The 27500-nt window shown below is 40.2% G+C and overlaps 1 protein-coding gene across 5 annotated transcripts in view; it reads left to right on the top strand.

The window, feature by feature from the left end:
- LOC125033425 (ubiquitin-conjugating enzyme E2 W-like) overlaps window positions 1–12321 on the top strand; it is a 145435-nt gene extending 133114 nt beyond the window's left edge. For all 5 annotated transcript variants that reach the window (XM_047624912.1, XM_047624911.1, XM_047624910.1 and 2 more), the window contains 5 exons: window positions 3398–3489; window positions 4570–4672; window positions 4922–5077; window positions 9274–9349; window positions 9622–12321. In XM_047624912.1, the coding sequence (XP_047480868.1) occupies window positions 3398–3489; window positions 4570–4672; window positions 4922–5077; window positions 9274–9349; window positions 9622–9635 (441 nt within the window). In that variant the 3' untranslated portion in view covers window positions 9636–12321. The remainder of the gene's footprint in view (window positions 1–3397; window positions 3490–4569; window positions 4673–4921; window positions 5078–9273; window positions 9350–9621) is intronic.
- The last annotated feature ends 15179 nt before the right edge of the window (window positions 12322–27500 follow it).

The raw sequence follows: 27500 nt of genomic DNA, 5'->3' as shown, positions 1-27500 counted from the left end.
AGACAGATAGATAGATATACACATATATATTTATATTTATATTTATACATATATATATTTATATTTACATATATATATGTGTGTGGGTGTGTGTGTGTGTGTGTATGTGTGTATATATATATTTTATATATATATGCGTATGTGTGTGTATACTGTATACGCTAATGTGCTGTGGGAATATTAGGAAAGAACATTCAGTTATTGTTTTTAACTGAAAACCAAAGCCTTAATATTTATTAACTTCCTTGTACTCTAATTAGCCTTCAGAACGACTACATTATGCCTAAATTGACATCTCCCTCGTGAGGAACCTATTAAAGTCTAAAAACATATTTATTCGTCCCCTAAAATGATGCGTACAAAAATTGATTTACAGGTCAACTTTTGGCTATTGTATTAACATTCCTCCGACTGTTCGTATGCTCGTAAATCCATAGTGATTCAATAGTAGCTCAGGGATGTTTCCTGAATGGCTTCTGAAAAGGTCCCTTCATTGAACTAGAGAGCACTCGGAGAACGCGAGATCTCGAGAAATTTCTCTAATCTACCCGCTGGACCACAATAATCACCAGCCAACCCAAGATCTACTCTATTACCAGTTTCGTTATGGATTTACCGTCCATGTACCCGACCGAAAACACAAGGAAAAATAAGGAATAAGGTCGGCCGAAGGCGATCTTCCCTCGGCGAGCTATTAGGGCGAGGCTTGGCTTGTATGAAGCTCCGTCGGCTGCCTTCATCTCATCCTCCCTGCACTTTTCACTGTGGTAGGAACCGTTACTAGAGCTGGCCTTTGTTTTGAATCGTCAGCAGGACCAGCGGTCGAGGTGAAACACCAGTGGCTGATCTCGAACCGCCTGCAACCACTTGTTTTGGTGCTTGAGCCATCGCTCTCACATTCGCTCCAAACAGTTGGTCCGAACCTTTGTAGTCATACTAGCCTCATTATGGAGCTCTCTCGCGGACCGAAGACCGATAAGCCCAGTGACTGCGGCAACGCGGGATCAGAGGAAAGGAGGCTTTGTTTCCGATACAATTGGTTTGGTCGCCGACGTCAAACGTTATCGCTTTCCGATACTCGGGTCGCGCGAAGGGATCAGGCGTGTCGAAGACCGGGCACGGTTTCCTGCCTCGGACGACGCCGATGGGGGTGAGGGATCCCTCCCCCGCGATCCATTTGGGGATCCTACGCGAGGCCTTTCGCGAGGGACTTCCGGGGGACCGTTTTCTCCGTATGTAAAACGTGCTGCCTCTGGAAAGCTGTCAATTTCATCCTTCTTGTAAAGCATCATATTTCCGATGGCACTATAGGTACTTATTATATACAATACTTGCAGTGTTGTAGCTGAACTTCCTATTAAAGTAGGCTTCGTTTGCCACCACTACGTTGCAACCGATAGGAGAGTGTTTCTTGCCTCCCCTGTTGTTGATAATCATTGCATTCCCTTTGGCCATCGGCTGTCCTCACCAAATACAAGCTTGTAAAATCCAGTCGTTTGTTCCCACATCAAGGACAGACTTAAGCGAGGGTGTCCCTCTCGTTGGCGTTCCTTTCCCTTCCTGGCTTTTCTTCTTCCTTTTCTTCGTGATTATGAAAGATGCAGTTTGCAATGCAGCCGTTGCACATGCCGAGGAAGTCTCGTAGGTTAGGGGGCTTGAAAAATGGCAGATAACAAATACCAAATCATAATTATCTATCTATATTTTTTACTTTCTTTTTTACTTTTTTTCTCTCTGAAATCGCAATTTGGATATTTTCTGAAAGCTTCAGAAGGGAGAAGAGAAAGTCAAAGCTTTTAACAATTAATCCAATAAATTGCTTAAACGATTTCATAATCCAGCTGTCTGTTATTGTTAAAACACAGTGCATTGTATAAAGGAAAAGTCAGTTCGTGAATACTTTAAAAGAAAATTCTGGCAAAGGCGCGCAAGTAAGAAGCGAATTCCCGAAATTTGGTCGTTTATTATTGTACTGCATTCAGATTACAAATACAAATTCTGTTGATACTATATAATGCATAAGCTGTATGGAGTTGAATTAATCACATGTAAACCTGGAAATGAAATTGATTATAATCCGTAGGAAATTATAATTTAGCTTTAAGACTATGTTGTTAGAGGTTAAATCATTTTTCTTTTTTCTTTTTCTTTTTTTTTCATCACGGCCCTTCTGGTGGTTAGATTAAAAGTGAAACAGAAAATGACCGTTTTATTCTTAAATCGAGCAAAGAATCTTATATAACTAAAACTCATATGCATAATAATACTGGTAATGGATGTGTGATTCTTAATAAAGACCTCTCCCCCCCCCCCCCCCCCCCCCCCCCCCCCCCCCCCCCCCCCCCCGTGCTAGCATATTTCAGTTCGAGGACCTCCGCTGAAAATTAATATGCTGGAGCTTAAATCCATCCTTTTTTTTTTTTTTTTTTTTTTTTATCACAGTGACATCCCACACGATGAAAACCTCCAGTCCGTAACGTCAAGGGCGAGACCTAATACCAACACATCGCAAGGTTTTCATAACGAAATTTACCGTCCGTATTGCATCTGGTCACACTGTATGTTTCCTCAGCGTAGACTTTTCCTCCAAGACTGTCAGTTCTGTAGGCAGTCAAGAGGCCATGTTCACCTCGCCCGATCAATTCTAGAATGTTGTGCTGTGGTTTCATCTCATCTCTTGACGAAGTTTTTTTTTTTTTCTAAATCGTTCGTCTTCGTAAGAGAGAATGGTGACGCGTTCGTCTGGAAAGTTTCCATCGGTTGGGATGGTTGCGCTGTGACAACAAGAATATATATGGTGAAATGAAGGTGGAGTCTTTGGTACTCTGTATGACAGGTGTAATGTAATACTTTGATGGGATTTAGCACTGGGAGAGTAAAGTAAGTTACAAGTACTCAATATTCAGTGTTTGATGTGTTCCTGTAACATTATCAACTAATATGTAACTTTTGTTATTAGTTAAGTTACAAGTACTCACAACTCAATATTTGATGTTCCGGTAATATTAATAAGAAATATGAATCTCTAAGCTAAGGTAGTTGTGTAGCCCGAAGGGAAAAACAAAAACAGAAGTATCTATCCACGAGTTCATCGGCTTCTCGTGATGTTCGCAAGCCCAGTTCGTCTCGTGATTCCGTGCTGTTGCTTCGCGTGTTAAGGAAATGTGGATTGGAATGTTTTATTGCTGAACTGTTGGTTGAGGCCTTTAATGCGGTTTATTGCTGAATTACTGACTCGATTATCCTTTATTAGGAAATTATCGGTCATTGTCTCGAATGTACTGAACTACTTTATTATTGCTTATATTTGTATATGTACTTTGTTGGTACGTATGCAGTATATTTACTTGTTGTCTAATGCCCCATCCTACACGAGTTCCTTGTTCTCCCCCAACAGAAGCGGCTACAGAAGGAACTCATGTCTCTCCTGAAGGAACCACCTGCGGGAGTCACCGTAGACGTGGACACCGCACACACAAAACTGACCGAGTGAGTTCTTTTTTATGTATTTATAGTATTTGTTTGATTTTGCATAAATTTAGCTTAGTAATGTGTGGTAAATGGAGCAATGTTTCGGGTGCATTTTTTTGTGTTCTGTGTAGAAGGTCTTTTACTGTGTTTACTTACGTATAATAAGCGATACCTTCTGTTGAGGAAACGAAGTTTAAGTATTGACAAAGAATTACTGACAGCAACAGGATAGCATACCAAAATATCTACAGTTGCTTTATGGCAAGTTGTAGATGAAAGTCTAAATTAACAAAACATTTAACAAACGCAGTGCCGGGCGGTTAGACTGAGAACACCTCTGGGCGCGCATATCCGCATATTATGAGTCAACAATAGCAGGTTTATTATACCCACCGTAACAAATATTTTCACATAATAATGGCATAGTTTTACATCACGATTAGCCTCGTCTGCATTTGAGCGTGTCACGGCGAATCATGAAAGACTGGCTTTGAATTTGATTTATCATTCTTTATATATAGCGTAAGAAAAGGCTTTATCAGTCAGTGCGGTGTTGTTTACTCAGGAAGTTTTTTGCTGTCTTCTCAGTAAACGTAACGTATTGACTCAATTGATATTTATTGCTTATGCTGCTGCAACAAGTAGTAGGTTTGTTTGTGCACGACGTATTTCACGCTATTAATTTAGTTAAAGACTTTGCGTTGGTAATTGCACGCCGTGAGCCACTTTCTCTATTTCAAACGTAATTATACCAGTCAAATCGACGTGATACATTTTCTGTCTCAAGGAGAAATTCTGTTCGGTTGTTTCATATTCTAGTTATGCTACGTTCAGCTATATTCTTGAATGTTATTTGTTTGCTATGCGCTTACGAAGTGTGGACCCGATGTAATTGAAAGTTTTGTCACGTGTAATACCCTAACGTATGTTTTGTTTACTGCCATCTGAATGATTGCTGTGGGGCGTGCGAACTCTTAGAAAGCAGACCAATCGGTATAAAGCACCAGCTCTATTGCTCTATTATCCTTTGGTATTTAAGTATCTCAGTGTTGTTAAGTCGTCTCTGAAAACAGTGTACCTGTTCTCTGTTCCTCCCAGGTGGGTGGTCCACATGGAGGGCGCGGCCGGCACCCTGTATGAGGGGGAGAAGTTCCAGTTACAGTTCAAATTTTCGCCTAAATATCCGTTTGATTCTCCGGAGGTAAGGTGCACATTTTTTTTTCTGTGTGTGTGTGTGTGTGTGTGTGTGTGTGTGTGTGTGTGTGTGTGTGTGTGTGTGTGTGTGTGTGTGTGTGTGTGACGCATATGATGAGATATTTGAAAGTCATTTGTTTGTGGATTTAATTTTGTTTTTAGATAAAATGTTATTGCAATATTACCAAGCCCTTTGCAAGACCAGCCCGTCCCTCTGAGCGCGTCCTCAGCTACAGTCACGCCCTTGAATCCGCAGGTGATCTTCGTCGGCGACAACATTCCGGTCCACCCACACATATATTCCAACGGCCACATCTGCCTCAGCATCCTGACGGAGGACTGGTCGCCGGCCCTGTCAGTCCAAGCCATCTGTCTGTCAATTATCTCCATGCTATCCTCGTGTAAAGAGAAGGTACGATGGACAGCCCTACGCCCGCCCGCCCGCCCGTCTGTCTCTTCGGCCAAAGTCTAGATATTTACGGGCTGCCGTTACGAGAAACCCAACCTTATGACTATTCATACCTATGGATATGTTTACCTTCCAATAAGCGTATATCTATCTACCTCTCTGATAGATATGCGCATGGACAGTGATAGATTTGCATTTATTTGAGATTTGCATTTATTCATATGCGTGTCTATATTTAAGAGTGTTCATTCGATCTGGAATCACGAAACGGAACCGAACTTGCCTCGAGACTTGGGTTCGGTCAAGTTGGAAGAAGAGTGGGCGGGGCTGAGGCCGTTTATGTTGTTATGATTGTTTTTGGTATTTTAGTGGTCATAGTGTGGTTGGTATTATCATTTTTATTATTATTATTATTATCATTACTATTATTATTATTATTATATTGCAAATAACATATTGCCACCATCATTCATTATCCTCATCCTCTCTTCCTGATGTCTCTCTCTCTCTCTTTCTCGCTCTCTTTCTCTCTCTCTCCTTTTCTCTTTCTCTCTCTCCTTCTCGCTCTCTCTCTCTCTCTTTCTCGCTCTCTCTCTCTCCTTCTCGCTCTATCTCTCTCCTTCTCGCCCTCTCTCTCTCCTTGTCGCTCTCTCTCTCTCCTTGTCGCTCTCTCTCTCTCCTTGTCGCTCTCTCTCTCTCCTTGTCGCTCTCTCTCTCTCCTTGTCGCTCTCTCTCTCTCCTTATCGCTCTCTCTCTCTCTCTCTCTCTCTCTCTCTCTCCCTCTCTCTCTCTCTCTCTCTCTCTCTCTCTCTCTCTCTCTCTCTCTCCCTCTCTCTCCCTCCCTCTCCCTCCCTCTCCCTCCCTCTCCCTCCCTCCCTCCCTTCCTCCCTCCCACCTCTCTCTCTCTCTCTCTCTCTCTCTCTCTCTCTCTCTCTCTCTCTCTCTCTCTCTCTCTCTCTCTCTCTCTCTCGGTTAAAATTGTTAGACCAAAATTATTTTCTTTACAGACTAAAGGAATTTATGTTTAGTGCCTCCTATCTTAGTGTAATCTCGTATAATTTAATCACGTACTCACCTACCACAACACATAATAAACATATATTACATAATACCATCTATTAGTGATCTTTAGCAACACATGTGCTTTGCATATGAAAGTTTGCAAGGACCGAGCTTCCACATCGATGATAGAAATTAATAGATTCCATAATTTGGAGTGTCTGGAGAGAAACTGTCGCTGGTGGTGCGCCCTGCAACAACGAGGTTCCTCCATGTGGCCGGCGCTGTTCGTCTTCCTGGCAGTCTCATTGGCTGCAGGTGTGAGACGTGTTGGCGATGGATGCGGAACCTCGTCGTCAAGCCAGCTACGTCTCTCCTGTGTTGAAGGCTGTCGTGGTTCAGTTGATGATGTTGGGTCCTGCCATCGATGATTTTCTTGTATTCTATCCAAGATGTTGAGACTAGTGGCGTTTGCTTCTTCCCATGCGAGGCTAACCCGTCTGTAACTGCAGAGCGGTTATTCCGAAAGCCATATTGTCGGGTAGACAGAAGATGGTGTTTGGTGAGGTGGTTTGTTAGGTGTGAAAATATTGTATTTTCTAGTATCTTGCTGATGGTTGACAGCTCGGAAATTGGCTGATATTTTTTTGGACTGGATTTATCCCCCTTTTTAAAGATAGGGACAACATTACTTTGTTTCCAAAGTGTAGGCCATTTGCAGGATCTCAAGTATGTGTTAAAAATTAAATGAGAGGAGATGGAAGCTCCTTTGCGCACCTCTGGAGCAGCCGAGGGTTAACGCCGTCAGGTCCTGTAGCCTTTCTCGTGTCTACATTACGCAGGAGCTTCTCCTCTTCTCTCTCGCTTGTTGGAATCCTGCTTAGTTTCTCATTACTGAAGACGGAAAGTGTGAGTGGTTTTTGCTCAGGATAAGGAACTGTCATTTTACTTGGAAGGTGCCTTGCCAGAGCATCTGTCTTTTCTTCTGAGCTTAGGGTACAATCTTCTGTTATTAAGTGTGGGATAGTTTCAGCTTTTGTGTTGCCTTGCTTGTCTTTAACAATGTTCAATCATAATTTCGTTCCAACTTTACCCTCTTTTGATGTTTGTTTGTTTGTTGTTTTTGTTGTTTTCTCCCATTGTTGATTGGCCCATTTCTGATTACATCCTCTTTGTTGAATATAGAAGAAGTTTTGTCTCTTTGCAGGATTTCTTTTATACCGGATCCATGTTTGATGTTTGATGTCCGAGGCACTGAAGTCCAAAGCATGGTTGGTCAGAGGGCTTCGGTGAGTAGTTATAGGGGGGGGGGACGATTTTGTAGCTTCATTAGAATAGAGATAAAGGAATTTTGTTGCCCTGGATTTCATCGACACTTTTTATAGAGCCTCTCTGAATCCCTTCCAGTTTGCATTCTCCCACTTCCACATCGTTCTTGTCGTAGTCTCCTTCCTAGGTGTTCTTAAGCTAATCTTTATTAAGACAGCTGCGTGGTCAGACGTCCAGATGGGACAGACTTTGGCGAATGAGAAGGGAGATCAGTGACAGCTGGGTCCAGCAACGATCCAGAGCGATGTGTTGGAAAGTTGACAGTTCTGCAGATCATAGATTGCCATTAGTTCATCGAAAGCGGATCCGAGTTGTACTGTGCTGATTTAGGTCTCCCAATAACACAAAATGATGGCTGTTATAGGTGGCCATGCGCTGGTCTCGGTATTGCATTTAAAAAATCTAAAAATAGTATCCCTTGTGATAGCGGTCGGTGGCATCCACAAAGAAGAATACCGCGCCGTATATTGTCCACCAGTTTGAAGAGTATAAAAGGAATGTCGTCTAGTAAGGGGAGATGTATTATCAGTAACTGCAGATTTATTTGTAGTCCTCCATGCGTATTTCAATGAGAATACCCTGAGATCGTTGCGTAGGTGGGTGGAACCGGATCATCTTAAAAAGGTATCAGCTGCGAGCACAAGGTCAGCCTTCCCCTTATTTACAGAGTGGTGAGCTAGTTCCCCAACTTTGGTGTGGAATCCCCTCACATTTGCTGAAATGATTCTTATTTCACTATTTTTGCTACTGCCTTGGGAATACGCTCGTCTGTGCATTGTGGGGGTATGGAGTTGACATGTGCATCACGGAATGGTCCGGCTGATTGGGGATGAAAATGTGGGTAAGGATGAAATCCTGTATATGATGTTGGCATTGGCAGTGAATTTGCGCTTTTACCGACTAAAGTGTGGCCAGAGTTTGCTGCCCATTGGCTGTGATTGCATTTGCCAGGTCTTTCTGACGTTGGTCGGCAATTCTCACCCTGCAATTTTCCTGTGTGGAATCTCTTGTTGCAGTAATTGCAGTGCTTTACTTTGAAGCAGTCTACAGTGGCCTTTTCGGCTACACTCTGCACTTTTCCCGAAAGAGTAGAGTTTCTTGGCCTACGTTGGTAACCTATGTCCTCCTGGTCTCTCTCTCTTTCTTTCTCTCTCTCTCTCTCTCTCTCTCTCTCTCTCTCTCTCTCTCTCTCTCTCTCTCTCTCTCTCTCTCTCTCTCTCTCTCTCTCTCTCTCTCTCTCTCTCACTCTCTCTCTCTCTCTCTCTCCTCTCTCTCTCTCCTCTCTCTCTCTCTCTCTCTCTCTCTCTCTCTCTCTCTCTCTCTCTCTCTCTCTCTCTCTCTCTCTCTCTCTCTCTCTCTCTCTCTCTCTCTCTCTCTCCTCTCTCTCTCCTCTCTCTCTCCTCTCTCTCTCCTCTCTCTCTCCTCTCTCTCTCTCCTCTCTCTCTCTCCTCTCTCTCTCTCCTCTCTCTCTCTCCTCTATCTCTCCCCTCTCTCTCTCCCCTCTCTCTCTCCCCTCTCTCCCCCCCCTCTCTCCCCCCCCTCTCTCCCTCTCCCTCCCTCTCTTACGCTCTTTCTCCCTCCCTCCCCCCTCTCCCTCTCTCTCTCTCTCTCACACACACACACACACACACACACACACACACACACACACACACACACACACACACACACACACACACACACACACACACACACACACACACACACATACACACATCACACACATCACACACACACACACACACACATCACACACATCACACACACACACACACACATACATCCATAGGATTACTATCCCTCTGAAATTCTAAGTTAAATATGGATGTTAGCTAAATGTCACTGTAGCTAATGTGTTGTTCACTTTGCAGAAACGGCCACCAGATAATAGTTACTACGTGAAAACATGCAGTGCCAATCCTAAAAAAACAAAATGGTGGTATCATGGTAAGTAGTGAATGACATTACACTTTATATAAAAGACATTATGGTGTTTGATATACCGTAAGGAAAATTGGTATTTATTAATGTTTGATATATCAATTTATGCTATTGATTATGCTATTAGATATCATCATTGTTATATGTATAAAATGTCACAAAAAATGATTTTGCTAATATGTATTTATATCAGTTTCCTCACTAAAGTCCTACATATCTTTCCTACAGATATGACAATGTGATTTTCCTAAAATTGTATTTTCCTTTCTTGTTTACAGATGATACAGTATGATACCATGATTCTGATTGCCTCATTAGCCCCTGACCTTCAGTGACGATTGTCTGTGCTAACGAAAGAGAGAAATCTTCACTGCTGGGTGATAGGCCATTATGTCATAAACTTTAGAGGTGCTGATTGTATAAGAACTGTAGACAAAGTGTGTGTAAAGTACATCAAGTGTGTGCAGAAGTATGGTTTACAGACACTGTGTGAGCTAAAGGATGAAAGAAATCTGCTGTGCATTGCTCACAACCCCCCTTTATAGTGACAAAGTGGAAATTACTGGAAATTAGGAGTGCAAGTGAATATTTAGGCATTACTAGAAGACATTACATATGTATGATTTTTATTAAAAGAAGAGGATGAATGAGACAGTGCTTCACTTTTGAATATTAGATGTAGAGATATAAATCTCTTTGGCAATACTTTGCCAGCTACACTGAAAATAAATGCAAAGTCAACCAGTGTTATTATAAAACCTTTTTAGTATTTTTGTGATGCTGCAGTAAGATTTTTTATTATACAGATACAACATGGAGTAATGATGATCCTTGAGGCCAAAGTTCTTAAATTTTACTTTGAGGAAAGAAAAGTATTATAGGTGTAGAATCATGAAGTTCTGTTCATTGCAACTACCCAGTGTTATTGAGCTCCTTTAGTGTAGCATCTGCACAAAGCAACTTATAACTTAGGCCAGTCATCCATCAGTCCAGGTACCTTATTATCTTTCAATAGACACACCTTATAAATATTTTAAACTTTCCAACAGTTCACCTAAGTAACAGTGTTCTGTGAAGTAGCAAGTGTTTGTAGGTACCGAAAATTAATGGATGTTTTAGTAGAACCAAGAGCTTTGATGCCAAAGGAGTTCTATTTTGATGAAAAGTTAATCTTAAAAAAATAATTTTACGTTTTTTCTTAATTTCATGGGATTAATCACATATTCTTGGGGATTATTAGATGAAATGCTTGGAGATAAAAGGAAATTCTAGGTTCAAATGAAACAATGAAAATTTGCACCTTGCATCTGTGGCTTTCAGATTTCAGTGACTTTGTGACTTATTTTCTCATAATATTTAAGAATTTAGGCCTTGGATTTGTTGCAAATTTGATTTAGCCATCTGGCATCTCTTCTGCACTGGTGCATTCTACTGTATGTGAGTTGTGCAATTATACTTTCGCTAAGATAACACTTTGACAGCATATCACTACAAAGCAACTCCATACATTAGTTTAAAGTATGAACAGAGAGAATGCATCATTTAAAGTGATTGATCTCCCTTTGGTTCACCCGTCTCATTTCTATCCAATAATCTTTTTGATTTATTCAGCAAGTAAGTTAATTGTATTAAAGTTATGACATACTTTCCAAAATTCATTGTATTGTGATATTTCTTCTACTTTAAGGTACCAGATAAAGATGTTCTGTATGATTCTTGTATAGAGGATGTTTTTTCAACATATTACTACACAATGCCATATTTAGATTGAAGTTTTGCAGTCAAATGATACAGTCTTGCTGAAACTTGGTGATTTTAGTTACTGTTTTTCTGACAATTCCTATTTATCAAAGCATGTTTTTATTTACCTATACAAAATTGAGTCAGCAATACTTGAATAAAGATGTTGGAAGTTAGTGATAACAAAAACACATTAACATGTCAACAAGTGAAAGAAAACACATCCACAGTGAGAGCTAATTTATAATTCTACAGTTAACATTACATCATAGTGTAAACTATTGCGTCATCCCATTTTACAACTATGTTCTCTATCAAATTGATCTGTTCTTCTCTTAGGGTTGAAATATGACCGTTGCCAGTACCCAGTACCACAGATAAACTGCAAGCAGGTAGTAGTCTAGCCTGCTAGTGATGATTCTCAGATTGTGATAGATCTTCACTCCTGAATTTTCAGTGTTGTTAATGCATATCACAGGATAGTATTGTACTGTAAAATGAATGGCCAATTGTCATGTGGTTCTGTGATTTTTTTCTTAAGCTAGTTGTACAGTATTTCCAATACTGCAGTATTATAAATTGATAATCAAATATTACTTTCTAAAGACTGACATAATATTTCTATATGTAATCAATGGACAACGGTGTGATTTTGCATCAAAACACAGGGTGTCTTTTTTTCAATAGCATAATCATTTGCAATGAACATATTTGCTTTTATTAGTGATTGTGAATATTTTTTCTGATGATTATGTGAATTGTTTACACACATTTCATATGCGTTATTTATGCTTCTGTAAACACATTAATTCCTAAGGACCTTCCTATTTCTTCATGTTTTGCTTTAAACAGTAATTTGATGGTTTTCAGAATCATGTTGGGATACAATCAACCCTAGTGTGAAGTTAATTCATTATAATGGCAATTAAATACTTATTTGTTATATCATAAATCAGTGCTTTTACTTTTCACCTTTTTTTTTTTTTTTTTTTTTAAAAGCAAAGGTATGTTTAACAGATTCAAAATAATATTCTATATTGGCTTCAGTGTATTACTTTCACCTTCTCTAAAAAATATTTGTATTACAGGGATGGTTTGCAAAGTTGCTGATATTGTTGAATGAAGTGATTTAGGAATTCCATCTTCAGTACTTGTCAAGTTCATCATTCCATCAATTATAGTTTTGTTGCAAGTGTTTTATATCATTGTACTTACTGTAATAAACATTGATTTCAGAATGTGAAACTATTTTAACACCATCTGAATTTCATTTCACTGAATATGATCATTGATGTCATAACTAACAATGGTAATATTAATAAGAAAATGAAAAAAATTGGTATAATAATCCTTTGGCACCAGGGTTGGCATATACGCACATGCTATGTCCACTGTGATTTTGATACATTAATTGCAGTTTACACACAGATGGTTTCAAGAGGACTTAGTCACTCAGGAGACCATTACTAGTCCTACCTATCTCATCTGTTTACCTTTTCCTTGATTCTGAAAATATATATTTTTTAAATGTTAATTTCCATTAGTATTGTTGATAACATAATGATTATCAAAATGTCAAAAATAATAATAATAGTATCAATATTAATAGTATTAAAAAAAAAAAATTACAGAGTACTCAAGGAAAGAGGAAAGAGGATGAGGTAACGGTGACCTAGTAATTTACTCCTTGGTGGCTAAGCACATGTGGAGCCATCTATGTGTGAAGACATTCCACAATGCAAAACAGCAGTGCACATTACATGTTCCTGGTGGCAATGGGTTATCAATTTGTTAGTTATTTTTTTATTACAATTATCATTATTATTATCATTATCCTTATCCTGATCATTATCATTATCACTACCATTACCATTACCATTATCATAATTATTGTTATTATTATTATTTTCATCATCATATTTTTTTTATTATTATTATTATCATAATTTTCAATATTATTATTGCTGTTCCTATTATTAAAATGCTAGTATTTGATTATACTGCCTTTACACTCACAGTTGATAATTACTTTATTGTCTAAAACAAATTATTATTTGTATTTATTTTTGTCTTATCATTCATATTGTATGTTATTTTTTACTATCATCATTTTTTTTTTATTATTATATTATTTAGTACGTTATATTATTACTGTATTATAGTTTATTATATTATTATTATTGTTATTATTATTATTATTATTATTATTATTATTATTATTATTATTATTATTATCATCATCATTATCATCATCACCAATCATTAATCATCATCAACATCATCACCAATCATTAATCATCATCATCATCATCACCATCACCATCATCATCATTATCATCATTAATATCATCATCATCATCATCATCACCATCATCATCCCCATCCTCATCACCATCTCCATCATCATCACCATCCTCATCATCATCATCAGTCATCATCATTACCATCATCATCATCATCATCATCATCATCATTTTCTTTAACATTACAGCAGAAAAGTCCACTCACCTCAAAATAGGTTTACTGAATGGTAAGGTAACAATTTCATCTACAGACTTATGAAAATGTCCAGGAAGATTTTGAAATCATTGCTCCTCCATTTTCTATATCTATTTTGTCTATAGTGTTTTTTCCTGTATATTGTTATCCAGTATTTTTATCTTTCTGTTTACTATGATTACTACTGCTATTATGATTACTAATGGCATCTTTAAGTCATCATCACAATCATCACATAGGGTACCTATTAGAATTTTTCTGATCTTATTAATACAACAGTGCTTAATTATTCACAATATATAACATAAAATTCTGTTTATGTTTAGATTGAAGTGCAACATTCATTCTAGTTGATATTTATAGCTGATGACTAATCATTTCACCTTCTTTGTATGCGACAATAACCTGGTTTATTTTGTTCTTTTTAAGAAGTTACATTTAATTTTGAATATTTTGTTTCTAATGAAGTTCCTCTTTTCAAATTACAAAAAATATTATAATCAAATATATTTGAGGTTCTCTTTAGTGTCTTAAATACTCAGTCGATACACTACACACTAAAAGTTATAGATGGTACAATTTATGGTCTTGTAGTGATGAGAAAATTACATTCCTCAAGAGTATAAGATATAATAAAAAAAAATCTTGTTAGATACCTAGGATTGACTTCCCACAAAGACCATGACTACAGCTTTATCTGCTATACAATTACAATATTCAGGGAGGTTTAGCAACATTATTGTGTGTGTGACATGTTTGGCCTGTAACCATATATATTTGATTATTAATATGATATAGTGGAGCTATTTTTATGACCTGGTATCTAGCGTCTGATACCATATTATGCAAAAGAGTTCAGGTTTTCTTTTATAAGAGAAAAGTACTAAAATTTTATCATTGATCCACTGCTCAGAAACAAGATCAACCAGGTATCAAATTGTTGTTTTTTGTCAAAAAAGCAAGTGACAATATAGCAAAGATGATCATATATATTCAGTCTCTAAAATTATAAAAGAAAAAAAGAAATTATGAACAGCACCCAAGCTCTAAAGTTACTCATCCTGTTTCATGTAAAGCCAAAGAATTTAAATCTGTACTGTGCTTTTTCAGTATTTGAGAAATGGTGCACATGTTGTATATTCAGGACAAGCTGTAGTTGGCCAAGATAAGCAATTAAGGCTTTTGGTATCTGATTTGGTAATGGTTTCTTGCTTCATATACCTTTGGATTTCTTATTCTGTACTCTGTAGCAATATTTTTATTCAGGATTTGTTTTGAATTACAATAAAAACCACTGCCTATGCTGATATTCAATCAACCCTTCTCTTTGTAAATAAAACATTTATAAACAAAGCCTTTTCGGTGTATATGTGTGAGGGAGGAGGGTAGCTGCTGTGAATCAAATACCTATGCTGTCTAATAATTATTTTCATACATTAAGTGCTGTCTCTAAGAGGCTCCCAGACCTAACAGCAAGCACAGCAAGTGTGAGCAATTTCAGAGATGGGTATTTGACAAGTAACAATTAGTCAATATTAAGCATATATGTCACTAAATAATTTGTCTAACAGTGAAATGTTCCAATAGAATTTCAATAAAAAACATGAGAGGGTCCTCACAAGTTCATAACCCCATGGGCCTTAGTGCATTGCAGCTTCTGCAAATGAACAGTTTTAAGGAAAGTAAAGTTCAATTCACTAAGTCTGAAGCATCCAAGGAAATATATCTCAAATATTGATACAGAGCAGAGAAAGCAATATTTTTTCAAGAAGTGTTATCCTTTCATTGTATAAGTAAATAACAGCAATAGCCTATTATGAGATGTCCTTCCTGCTACTCTCTTTTCAACCCAATGGCCCCAGATGCAAAAGTATGTCATATGGCTCTATAAATGCTTAGTCACCAATGAGTCAATTACCAGTCCTGCTTAACCATTTTCTTGATTTTTGAAAATATTTTTTTTTTTACAATTTTATTATTTTTATTGTTCTTAGTACTTCAATAACATTATAATAATCATAAGGCCAATAATAATAAAAACATATATCTTTGTTCCCCAGTACACATATTTCCCTGGTGCCTCTGTTCCTTGGTACCTATGTTCCCTAGATAAGGAACATAGGTACACACTAAAAAAAATATTCATAGGTTTGTGTTGATGCATTTCAGAGAGAGAGGGGGGGAAGTAAGTAACGAGAATTGATAAACGTCGGAAAGCAGGGTGTCCGATTAACGTAATGTCAAGGGACGCGAGAGCGTAGAGAGAGAAAGAGAAAGAAAGAAAGAAAGAAAGAGGGAGAGGGAGGGGGAGGGGGAGGGGGAGGGGGAGGGAGAGGGAGAGGGAGAGGGAGAGGGAGGGAGAGAGAGAGAGAGAGAGAGAGAGAGAGAGAGAGAGAGAGAGAGAGAGAGAGAGAGAGAGAGAGAGAGAGAGAGAGAGAGAGAGAGAGAGAGAGAGAGAGAGAGAGAGAGAGAGCAAGCACTGCTCTCGTTCCCGCCATTCTCCTCGTGTGTGTGTGTGTGTGTGTGTGTGTGTGTGTGTGTGTGTGTGTGTGTGTGTGTGTGTGTTTAACCCAATGCCGACGGGCATGATGTGTACGTACGTGCTATGCCCACTGTGAGTACTTGTTTGATTGTTTTTCTTCTTTCTTTCTTTCTTTGTTGGATTTCTTGGCTATCAACCAGCGGCATGTGGCCAAGGTTATTAACCCAATGGATCTTATTTATTCTATCAATCTATATAAGGTCATAAAGTTTTGTCTCCCTTAGAAAAGTGATTACTTTACTTATTATTTTTTCATTATTTGATAAAAGATTTGGTGTTGTAAAATCTATGTTTTTTTATTCGTAGGTAATTTTTGAGTGGTCGTCTGTTGTTGGTGTAGTTTGGGCAGATTGTTAAAAGGTGATTTATGGTAAGGGTAGTGGTGCACTGAGGGCACTATGGAGGGTATTTCTTTTCTATGTAGGGAGTGAGGTGGGTAAGTCTTGAGTCGTTGACCCTAAGGCGGGCCAACACCACCTCCTCCCTTCTGTCTTTCCTGTGGGATGTGTCCCACAGGTCTATTGTGTGTTTTATTTTGTTGGTGAGTTGGAGGTTGGTCCACTCACTTTGCCACAGGAGATGTATTTTTGCTTTTATAAGAGACACAAAACACCTGAGATCTGCACGAACTATGGTAGTGTCCAGATCGCCAGTTGACCCGGCTAGTTTGTCAGCCTGTTCATTACCATGGATACCAGAGTGACCTGGTACCCATATTAGTTTGATTGATTTGTTGGCACCGTGTAACTTACGAATGATATTACCCAGCAATTCATTTTTAGTGGTTTCTAAGGATTTAATAGCTTTAAGTGAACTTAACGAATCGGAAAAAATGACGATTCTATCGTGGGTCGTCGATAGTGCAAAATCAATAGCTTTATCAATGGCAAAAAGTTCGGCAAGAAAAAACGATGTATGATTCGGCAGTCTAAACTTTAATTCACATTCAGTCGACCATACACCCGCACCTACACACTCATCTGTCTTGGAGCCGTCGGTATATATATGAAAAAAAGGGAGATCTTTAATAAGGATCTCTCTGAACCTCTGGCGTACCTCACCCTCCGGCGCCATGGCCTTGGCTGATGGAAGCCAGGCTTCCATGATAGAAAAATTGGGTGTTTCCCATGGCGCTATATTTGACTGAACCAGGGTATCGATGGTAGAGAGATCTATACCGACTTTCTCGACGAGGTCGTGGAGTCTCGTGGCAAAGGGCCTAATGCCTCCATTGCCATTAGGGTGGCTCGGGTCTCGAGCCACCTTTGCGGCATAGGTCAGTGCTAACTGGCCGCGTCTGAGTCGGAGGGGAAGTACTCCTGACTCCACCTCAAGACGCTCGATCCGAGTACATTTTAGGGCTCCAAGACACACACGCAAACAAGCATTCTGCACAGCATCCAAACCTTTCAAACTTGTTTTCGATGCCGAACCATACACGATTGACCCATAGTCTACTTTAGACCTAATCAGGGCTTTATATACCATTAGCAAAGACTGTCTATCAGCTCCCCATTTATTACCAGAAATGCACTTTAATAAATTTAGTGCTTTTTGACATTTATTTTTTAACTGACCAATGTGGTCTTTCCAATTGAGTCTACTATCAAAAAGTAGCCCAAGAAATCTTGCAGAATTTTGAATAGGTATTGGGTGGTTGTCTAGAGTTAGCCTGATGTTCGGCTTCCTCCTATGTGAAAAAATTACCCCAATACTCTTTCTAATGGAAAACTTAAAACCCCACTGGAGGCCCCAGTTATGAATCATATCCAGTGCCAATTGGATGCGATTTGCTGAGAATTCTGCATTATTGCTGGAATGCCATAATGCACAATCATCAGCGTACAGTGAGTATTTAAGATTCCGAGGAGGAGCTGGTAAGATGTCATTTATCATACATAGAAATAGAGTTGGTGACAAGACACTTCCTTGTGGGACCCCGTTTGCCTGGACAAAAATGTCCGAAAAAGTGACATTATCAGAAAACAATTTGACAGAAAACGTTCTGTCAGAAATGAAATTTTGAATAAAACAAGGCAAGTTTCCACGTAATCCGAAAGCATAAAGTTTTCTGAGTAGGCCATATCGCCATGTCATGTCGTAGGCTTTTTCTATATCTAAAAATACTGAAATCAAAAAATCTTTTTTGGCAATTGCCTCTTGAATGTGACTGTCCAGCTTTACTAGCTGATCGAGAGTTTGGCGTCCCTTTCGGAAGCCGCACTGCTCGTCAACTAATAAATTACTGGAATTTAAAAAGTGCAATAGCCTACTATTAACAATTCGTTCCATGACCTTGCATAAGCAACTTGTCAACGCAATTGGGCGGTAGGAGATGGCAAATCTGGGATTACCCCCTCCTTTCAATATGGGAATGATGTGGGCGAAGTGCCATGAGTTTGGAAAAGTGTGGCTTTTCCAAATTTCATTGTACACTTCTAGCAACTTAATCATGTCGTCATGATTAAGATGCTTCATCATCTCATATCGAATCTCATCGGGGCCTGGGGATGTTCATCTACAGGCTTCTAGGGCTCGGAAAAGCTCATCCATTGTAAGATCTTTATTGTAATCAAAGTCATCTCCTGTGGCAAAGTGAATTGGTTGCAGCTCAGCCGCTTCCTTGATGGGCAGGAATGCGTGATGGTAGTTTGCTGAGCTGCTAGTATGAGAGAACTGCCTGGCGATTGCATTAGCAATGTCTCTAGGTGAATCGATATTTTTGCCCTCTTCAATTATGTTTTTAATTTTGATGGATGTTTTTTTCTTATTGATTTTATTGATTGTGGACCAAACCTCTGATATTTTTGTATTGCTATTTATTGTAGAGACAAAGCTTCGCCAGGAGTCTCTTTTTGCTTGTCTAATTACTCTACGAGCCCTAGCTCTTGCTTGTTTGTAATTGCAAAAGTTCTCATTTGTGATGTTATTTTGGAAAAGCCTGTAGGCCTTATTGCGTCGGCACAGCGCCCTGCGGCTATCTGGTGTCCACCATGGAACTCTATGCTTAACGCTATCTGTCGAAGTTTTAGGAATGGATAGCAAAGCTGCTTCTATAATCGAATTCTGAATATTGTTTACTTTATCATCAATGGTTTCTCCAACAAGTTCGAGCTTGACGCTCCTTGTGAAGGCGACCCAGTCTGCTCTTTTTACGTTAAATTTAGGCGCTGAAGGCGTTCTCACTGTGTCGCATGAATATTTAATCAAGATAGGAAGATGATCGCTTCCCAACGAGTCGTCAATGGTGTGCCACAGGCACTTGGCTGCTACTGATGATGAGACCAGTGATATGTCTATAAAGCTCAAATTCCCGGTATTATCGTCCACCCGCGTGGGACTACCATCATTCAGAAGGACTAGATCAGACTCGTTAATCAACTTAACTACTTGCTCACCTCTACCATCCACCCGTAGGGAACCCCATAACGTATGATGAGCATTAAAATCACCTAAAATTACTTTATTTTGTGGCAGACGTTCCTGAAGAGCAAAAAGCTCATCATAGATTATCACTTTATCAGGCGGACAGTAAACTGCCCTACCCTCACGATCCTTCCGACATAAATGGTAGTTCCTGAGCGATACGACCTCGTCAGAGACGAGGTTTGTTAAATGAGTTTCTTGGAGAACTATAATATCGGGAGCATAGGACGAGGCTAATAATTTAAGGTCATTTACTTTAGATCTAATACTTCGACAGTTCCATTGTATAATGGTTGACGCGATGATTACGTTTTATGGGGTTTGGAAGTGCCTTGTCCACCAGTTTTTATTTTATTTTTATGGGAGGGAGGCGCCTCCTCTCCCTCGCTTCCCGGGGACCTCTCACGGGATGGTTTGGAGACAGAAGCCTCCATGTCCTGCACCTCCTGGCGAGGGAGACGACTGACAGACTGCGACCTGCTTCTCTCTCAAGAAACCGATCGCGAGCCAGACGAAGTCCTCACAGGAGTAGCCCGGACGGGAAGGTGCGCTCCGGACTGTGATTCGGTATCTTCCTCCTTATGATGTTTTGGCTGGGTTGATGCAGCCATTTGGTCGACCAATTTTGTCAGTTGATATACTTTAATGTTTAGTTCTTTAACGGTTTGTTTAAGTTCAGCAATTTCCTTATCCTTGGCTGCAAGCTGCTGACTGACATCACTTGCACTAGGGGTGTTGCTAGTTACTGCTGCAGCATAGGAAGTATCAGGTTTGTGTGTCAAACTTTCCACTTTCCTCTTAGCTTCAGTATAACTAACTTCATGCTTTCTCATATATGCCAATGTTTCAGTCTCCTTCTTCAGGATGCTGCACTCGGCAGATCCTGAATGATGGGGACCTTCACAGTTAGCACATTTAGAAATTTTGCTAGTACATGTGATGGTGTCGTGGGCTTCAGCACATTTACGGCAAACAAATTTTGATGAATCTTTGTCAATACATCTTAATGAGGTGTGTCCGAATTTTTGGCATCTATTACAATGCATTGGCTTTTGGACATAAGGTCTTACTTGAACACGTTCATAACCGACATTGACATATTCTGGGATTTTATTCAAAGCAAAGGTAAAAAAACACAGTCCAGTTTTCGTTCGTACATTCCCGTCCTTCTTGGTCATACAATGAACGTCCACTACGTCTTGGTCCTTCATGCTCTCAAGAATTTCACTTTCATCCATCGTCCTCAAATCCCTGTGAAAGATTACTCCCTTACAGGTATTTGGGCCAATAGGGATAGTTACTTTAACTCGAAGATCATGAATTTGCGTCAGCTTAAGTAAATCCTTAATCTGGGAGTTGTATTGTACTTTAACAAGGAGGCTTCCATCTCGCAATTTTTTAACAAAATCAAAGTCGCCGTCCACTTGACCATCAAGGACCTTTTTGATGATAAAGGGGTTCACGTTCAAAAGCGACTGATTTTCATTCACGCATTTTACATTCGCGAACCTTGCATTCTGGGTGGGGATTGTTAAAAGTGGTCGTCTCGTCTTGTCATTAGTGGGGGTACCATTGTTCGTAGTCAGAGAGTGGTCATGAGTCGCCCCTCCTCCTTTAGGAGGAGAAGGGGTAGCCGGGGAGTCATTCATTCTGGGTATCGGACCAGGTCCGACCCCTCTGCCCAAAGTCGTAGTCCTGAAGGGACAAAAACCTCTTAACTGTTGTTATCAACCTAACTGCAATAGCTAAGAGAGTGGATCAGTATTTCGTCCTCTACCCCCTCAGTGGAAGCCTGGTTGCGTTCTCCAGTACCACAGAGGGATCGAGTGATGTGTGGGACACTTCCTTACCGCCGAACTTGCCTAGGCGAAGGACGGTAATTCAATGCCCACCCCCCAAGCGAATACGGGAGTTCACGAGGAACTCCGGTAGGCTCAGGAAAGTCACATTACAAGGAAAAGATTTCAGGACCAAAGAAAAAGTGCGCCCAAATGACGCCCCAGACTACTGGGCCTCCCTACCCAGGGGTCAAAGCCACAAGGGCTACCCTGGTGTAGAAGAGAGCTGCGGGTCTGGGGTGGGGTGCTGACTACTACTACTGTAGCCTCGTGTCACCTGCAAAGCAAGAGCACTGAAGGTGCTGGCAAAGCACAGCAAATGTTCTGCAAATACAGGATTTTACTTTATTTTAATTTACTTTAAGAGAACTCAGAAACAATAATGTCAGGCGAGACGAGAGGCCCCGGGCTCCAGGGTAGCTCAAGTGGCACAAGACTTTTTGCTTATTGCTTCTGCGTTTTAACAAGGTGTTGTCTCATCAAAATCTGAAACACGAGTGATCTAACACCATCGATATTCATAGCACTAATAAGAAATACGTTTTCCTGCCAATTCAAATCACGTAAGGTCACAAAGTCTACTAAATGACTCCTTTGTGGCTAAGCACTAGCTGAGCCATCTATGTGCAGAGACATTTCACAAAAATATAGAAAGTGAGCACAGCATTTTCCCCATTTTTATTCATTTTCCCCGGCGGCATTGGGATATATATACATATGCGTATGCATACATACATACATATATATATATACATACAGACATATATATACATACAGACACACATATACATATACAGATATATATATATATATATACATAGACATATATATATATATATATATACATAGACATATATACATATACAGACATATATACATACATACATATTGCAAATTTTCCTTGCACTTCTCTATATATATTATTCTCAAGTTAAATCACACAACACGGAAAACAGTCAGTCAGAACTCCACATGCATGCAGTCGCCCGTGTCATTCAGTCCCCTCTCCGATTTTTCCCTTTCGCGCCTCTTTTTCCCGCCAAAAGCTGCTGCACATCGCGATGCGCAAACGGCGTTCACAGCAATAATATATATATGTATGTATGTATTTATATACATATATATATACATATATATACATATATACGTTTATATACATACACATATATACATACACACACATACACATATACTACATATATTCATATGTATATATGTAGTATATATATATATGTGTATGTATGTATACCAAGGAGAGAAAGTGGCCTTAATGCGGGTCTTGCTAGTTGTTTTATTACTGAAAGTAGACGTGAGATCTCTAAGAGACCCCCGAGTCCCCGGGGTCGAGGACGAGGTGGTGGAGCAGGACCCTGCGTAGCTTGGCCTGTCTGCCGTGTCTCTCTATCTCTTGTGTCTGACGGAATATGTCCTTTTATGCGGCGGCTCCCTGCGATGGCGGATACTTAGGTCGCAGAAGTGCCAAAAGAGAAAGCAGAGTGGGCAAGGAAGAAGGGCAACTGCTGAGGACAGAGGTGTGAAGCGTACCATGCAGCCTTGCAATGTATTGTGTACATCGCTCGGCCACGCACAAAGCTCGTCCTCGAGCCAGCTGCAACGCTTGAAACACTGCAACAGACGCATAGGGATAAAGGTTCTGCTCGGCATCATACAGATGGTTCCTGGTGATCCGATGGTCGTTAGGGTCGATGCATGCCAGAGTAGCTTCAAAGGGATGGCACTTATTACAATTCATAATCCTAGAGTGAATTCCTTGTAGAGTGGTCAACTATGTGGATTAAAGGTTAGAGCAGGTAATAGACGCGTGAATAAGCAAACGATTAGCACGAGAAGTATAAGAAAAAATAGTGATATACAAAGAAAATACAACGACATTTACATATTCACAGAAAATAAGTGAAGTCACAAATGGTAATGATGTAATTACTAATACTAATAGCCATACCATATAATGAGAAAAAATAGATAACTATATGAATTTGCCAACAATAATCATTAATAATATACGCGGGAACAACCAAACATAAAAGTAATCAGAAATAAACTTGAACGTAATTATTTGTTCTGAAAGACACTGAGATATACTAAACTGTTGTGCTGACGAGGGTTTGTAAAGAATAGGCTAGGCAGGTGGGGGTGGAGAGTGTGGGAACATATCGTCAGCGTCAGGATAGCACAGGCGTGAGTGGTCAGCACGAAATAGTAGGGCAGACATGATGTGGGTAGGCGTGAAACATAAATGGACTTGGCTGGACATTATGGGAAACGAGGAGGCAATTCGATAGGAGTACCTTGTCCGCAGAAAACGTGGATCGGCAACAGGCACCGGCGAGGGGCGTTGCCTCGCAGGGTAGTAGGAATTAACGTTGGTGTTGTGATGTTCTTGAGCACCGCTTGTCACCAGATATCAATGAGACAGAGTGGCCTTAGTGCAGGTGAATTAAAGGGTTGCCAGTGGTTTTATTATTGAAGGTAGATGTGAGACCGTCAAAAGACCCCGAGTCCCCGGGGTCGAGGACGAGGTGGTGGAGCAGAACCCCGTGTGGCTTGACCTGTCTGCCGTCTCTCTCTGTCTAACAGAACGTGTCGTTTTATGCGGCGGCTCCCTTCGAGGACAGATGCTTACTTACGTCCCAGAGGTGTCAAAAGAGAAAGCAGAACGGGCACCTACGTCCGCCCAAGGAGGAAAGGCAGCTGCTGAGGCTAGAGGTGTGAAGTGTATTATCTGGCCTTGCTATGTATTTTTACTGACCATTGTTTAAAATGTATATGTATGTATATATATGTGTATATATGTATATATATGTATATATATGTGTGTGTGTGTGTGTGAATATATTATATGTACATTATGTACATGTGTATATATGTATATATACATTTATATATATATATATATATATATATACATATATACACATATATGGTACATGGTCTCTACAGTGTATATATGTGTATGTACATATATGTATATATATATATTTTTTTTTGTATTTATATATATATATGTATATGTAAACATATATATATATATGTATATGTAAACATATATATATGTATATGTAAACATATATATATTTATATATATATATATATATATATATATATATATATATATATATGCATATATGGTGTACGCTCTCTACGACGCCGGCACATTGGACGGAACGTTGGAGACTTGTTTGATGGGGATGAATCAGTGTCGCGGTGACTCTTTTGACAAGTTTATTAAGACAAAAGCTTACATCTCAAAAGGATGAGGTAATGTAGGTTATCCTCACCCCTATCTTAATCCAATATCAGAGGGTGGCAAGACTACAATGCCATGCCCACCATATATGTATATGTATATATATATATATAGTAATCTTATATATCTTATCTGTTTACCTTTTTTTTTTCATTTTTGAAAGCTTCACTTCTATTATTTTATTGTCTATATTATTAAAATCTTAATAACAATTTGATAATCATAATATCTATAAGAATGATAACAATGTCAATATTAGTAGCATTGGAAAGAAAAAAGTATTTTCCCGCCTATTCAAGTAATGAGGAAATCAGGATCGGTCACTAGGGCAACTGATAGATTCCTTGCTGCTGAGCACACTAAAATCTACAGAGGACAGTAAATAAACCAGCTGACATTTTGTTAATAAGTCCCTGGGTGGCCTCACATCTCAAATACAGAACTTAGGTATATTAACAGATTAGAATATATACAAGACTTAAAATACAAAAAATACAGGTATTCAGGGTCAAATGGTTTTCATATCAGTAGAGTGATATAACACGATAGTTTTCCACCCTCATATTGATAAGTCCTCATCAGGCCTTTATCGTGTGCTTGTATTTTTCCAACCGTTTTGAATGGTTGTCCACTCGCCTTGTACCACTTCCCATTTTCTTTAAGAGGATTTCTTTCTCTTGGCCTTTGCACTTTAGCAGTGTGACCTGAAGCTCGAAGAGGATGTTCCTCCCACTACACTTGCTCTTATTTTTCCTTTTTCCCCTTTATGGTTATTTTACAATCTACACTATACTCTGTAGGACCACAAATATATATATTTGTTTTCATTTCCGTATCTTTGGGGGAGTTTCTTATACAGCCTTCTCTCCCTATTTCTGTTCTTCGGCATCTCTGTCCACAACTTGTTTCAATTTCTTTTCAATAACAACCATCTTCTACATCATTGCCTGCATCATTTACATAATTGCGGATATTTCCTTCCTAAAAGTATCCGCATCACTATACCGGGGCATTTCCTTCACTTCCTGCCGTTCGTCCTGAGCCTGATCATTGCCCTTTGGTGACGGCGCAGATTCTAGAGTCATGCTTTATGTCACAGAACCTGCATCGAACATCCTGCTGACAGGTCCATAACTTATGGCCCAATCTGCAGCACTTGAGGTACATGACTGGCGGCTCCACGTACGGTGCCAGAGATGAATACCCTCTCTGGCACTTCCCCTTTCTAGTGGGCAACGATCTGACTCCGCCCATCGCCCCTGGGTATTGGAAAATGATCATTTTCGTGAGCTATTCCCCAGCCTTTGGGACAGTCATCACTGTTACCTTGTATCCCTGAATCGTCAGGGTCTGCTCCGCCTCGCCTGCCCGCACCGTGAGATACGGCCTCCCTCGGCCTTCCTTCATAAGTAGCTCGAGATCACGGTGGTCCCGGCCCAGTTCCATGGCCCATCTTAATTTCTCCGGGAGGCTCATGGCGCAGACCTGTGTGGGAGTATCAATCGTTTCCTGCCATTCACATCGACAACATGCTGATTTCCTGCTTCGGTTCCCTCTTCGTTGCTCTTCCTTTTACGCTCGTATCCATTCTCATTGTCACTCATGTCCACACTTCCTTCATATTTTTCCCTCTTATGGGATACACTTGCAGCATGTCCTAGCTGTACACACACACACATTTATATACATACATACATAACAGTGGGTGCTTCATGCTCGGGACAGGACGATCGGTTACCACTACTGTCGAGGGAATTGAAGCAGCTGAGAGTTGAGGTGGCTGGTCTCTCGGAGGTGAGAAGACCTGGCAGCGGCACGATTAGTGTGGATGGCTACACTTATTACTGGTCGGGCCGCAGCGCTGGCCACCATCTCCAGGGAGTAGCCATAGCCATCTAAAGCAGACTTCAACCCTTGGTAGTAGAGGTCACTCCAGTCGATGAGCGTATCATGGTATTGAGACTGAAGCTTTCACTTGGCTTCATGTCTCTTATTGCTGTATACGCTCCTACGGATGTATATAAACTTGAGGTGAAAGAGATGTTTTACGCTAAACTTGCATCTGTGACAGACAGTTGTCCTCGGTGAGATATTCGCATTGTTCTGGGCGACTTCAATGCGGTATCCGGCTGCGATCGAGCTGGCTACGAGATGTCTGTCGGTCCTCATGGCTCAGGAGCTGATGCTGGCAGCGAGAATAGCCTCCTTTTCCGTGACTTTGCTAGGTCCCAGAAATTGAGGATTTCTGGTTCCTGGTATCAGCGTTCTGACCCACATCGTTGGACTTGGTACAGCGATACGGTTAGTGTGGCCAAGGAGATCGATCACATCCTCGTTAGCACTCGGTGGAGGATCCTCCAGAGCTGCAGGGTGTATCGAATCGCCGAGTTCTGCGGAACTGATCATAGATTAGTTGTGGCTACTCTCCGGGTCCACTTTAGAACCCTCCGTCGCCCAAATGAACACCTTAGGGTGTTTCATTTGGACAGATTGAGGGAGAACGAGTGTGCCCGGGGGTTTGCCGAGGCTATCTCTGGTCGTCTCACAGCACTCGAGGGCCTAACAAACCCTGTTCTTCTGTGGGATACCTTCAAGCGTGAAACGCCTGATGCAGCTCAGGAATCGATTGGTAAACGCCCAAGTGCAAGACAGAATTCCCTCTCGCAGGAGACACTGGAAGCCACAGATGCTTGTCGTGCGGCTCGATTGTCAGGGGATTGCAAATTGCACCGTTCTCTGGTATGCAGGACTAGGTTACTGTTGAAAAGGGATAAGGAACAGTTTATCCGTAATCTTGCAGAGGAGGCCATTTCTTAGTAAATGACCTTCGTCCTGCCTACCAAG

The sequence above is a fragment of the Penaeus chinensis genome, chromosome 16 (assembly GCF_019202785.1).
Source record: "Penaeus chinensis breed Huanghai No. 1 chromosome 16, ASM1920278v2, whole genome shotgun sequence".
NCBI classification, from domain to species: domain Eukaryota; kingdom Metazoa; phylum Arthropoda; class Malacostraca; order Decapoda; family Penaeidae; genus Penaeus; species Penaeus chinensis.
The sequence above is the reverse complement of the archived record's forward strand: the minus strand, read 5'-3'. Positions and strand labels throughout refer to the sequence as shown.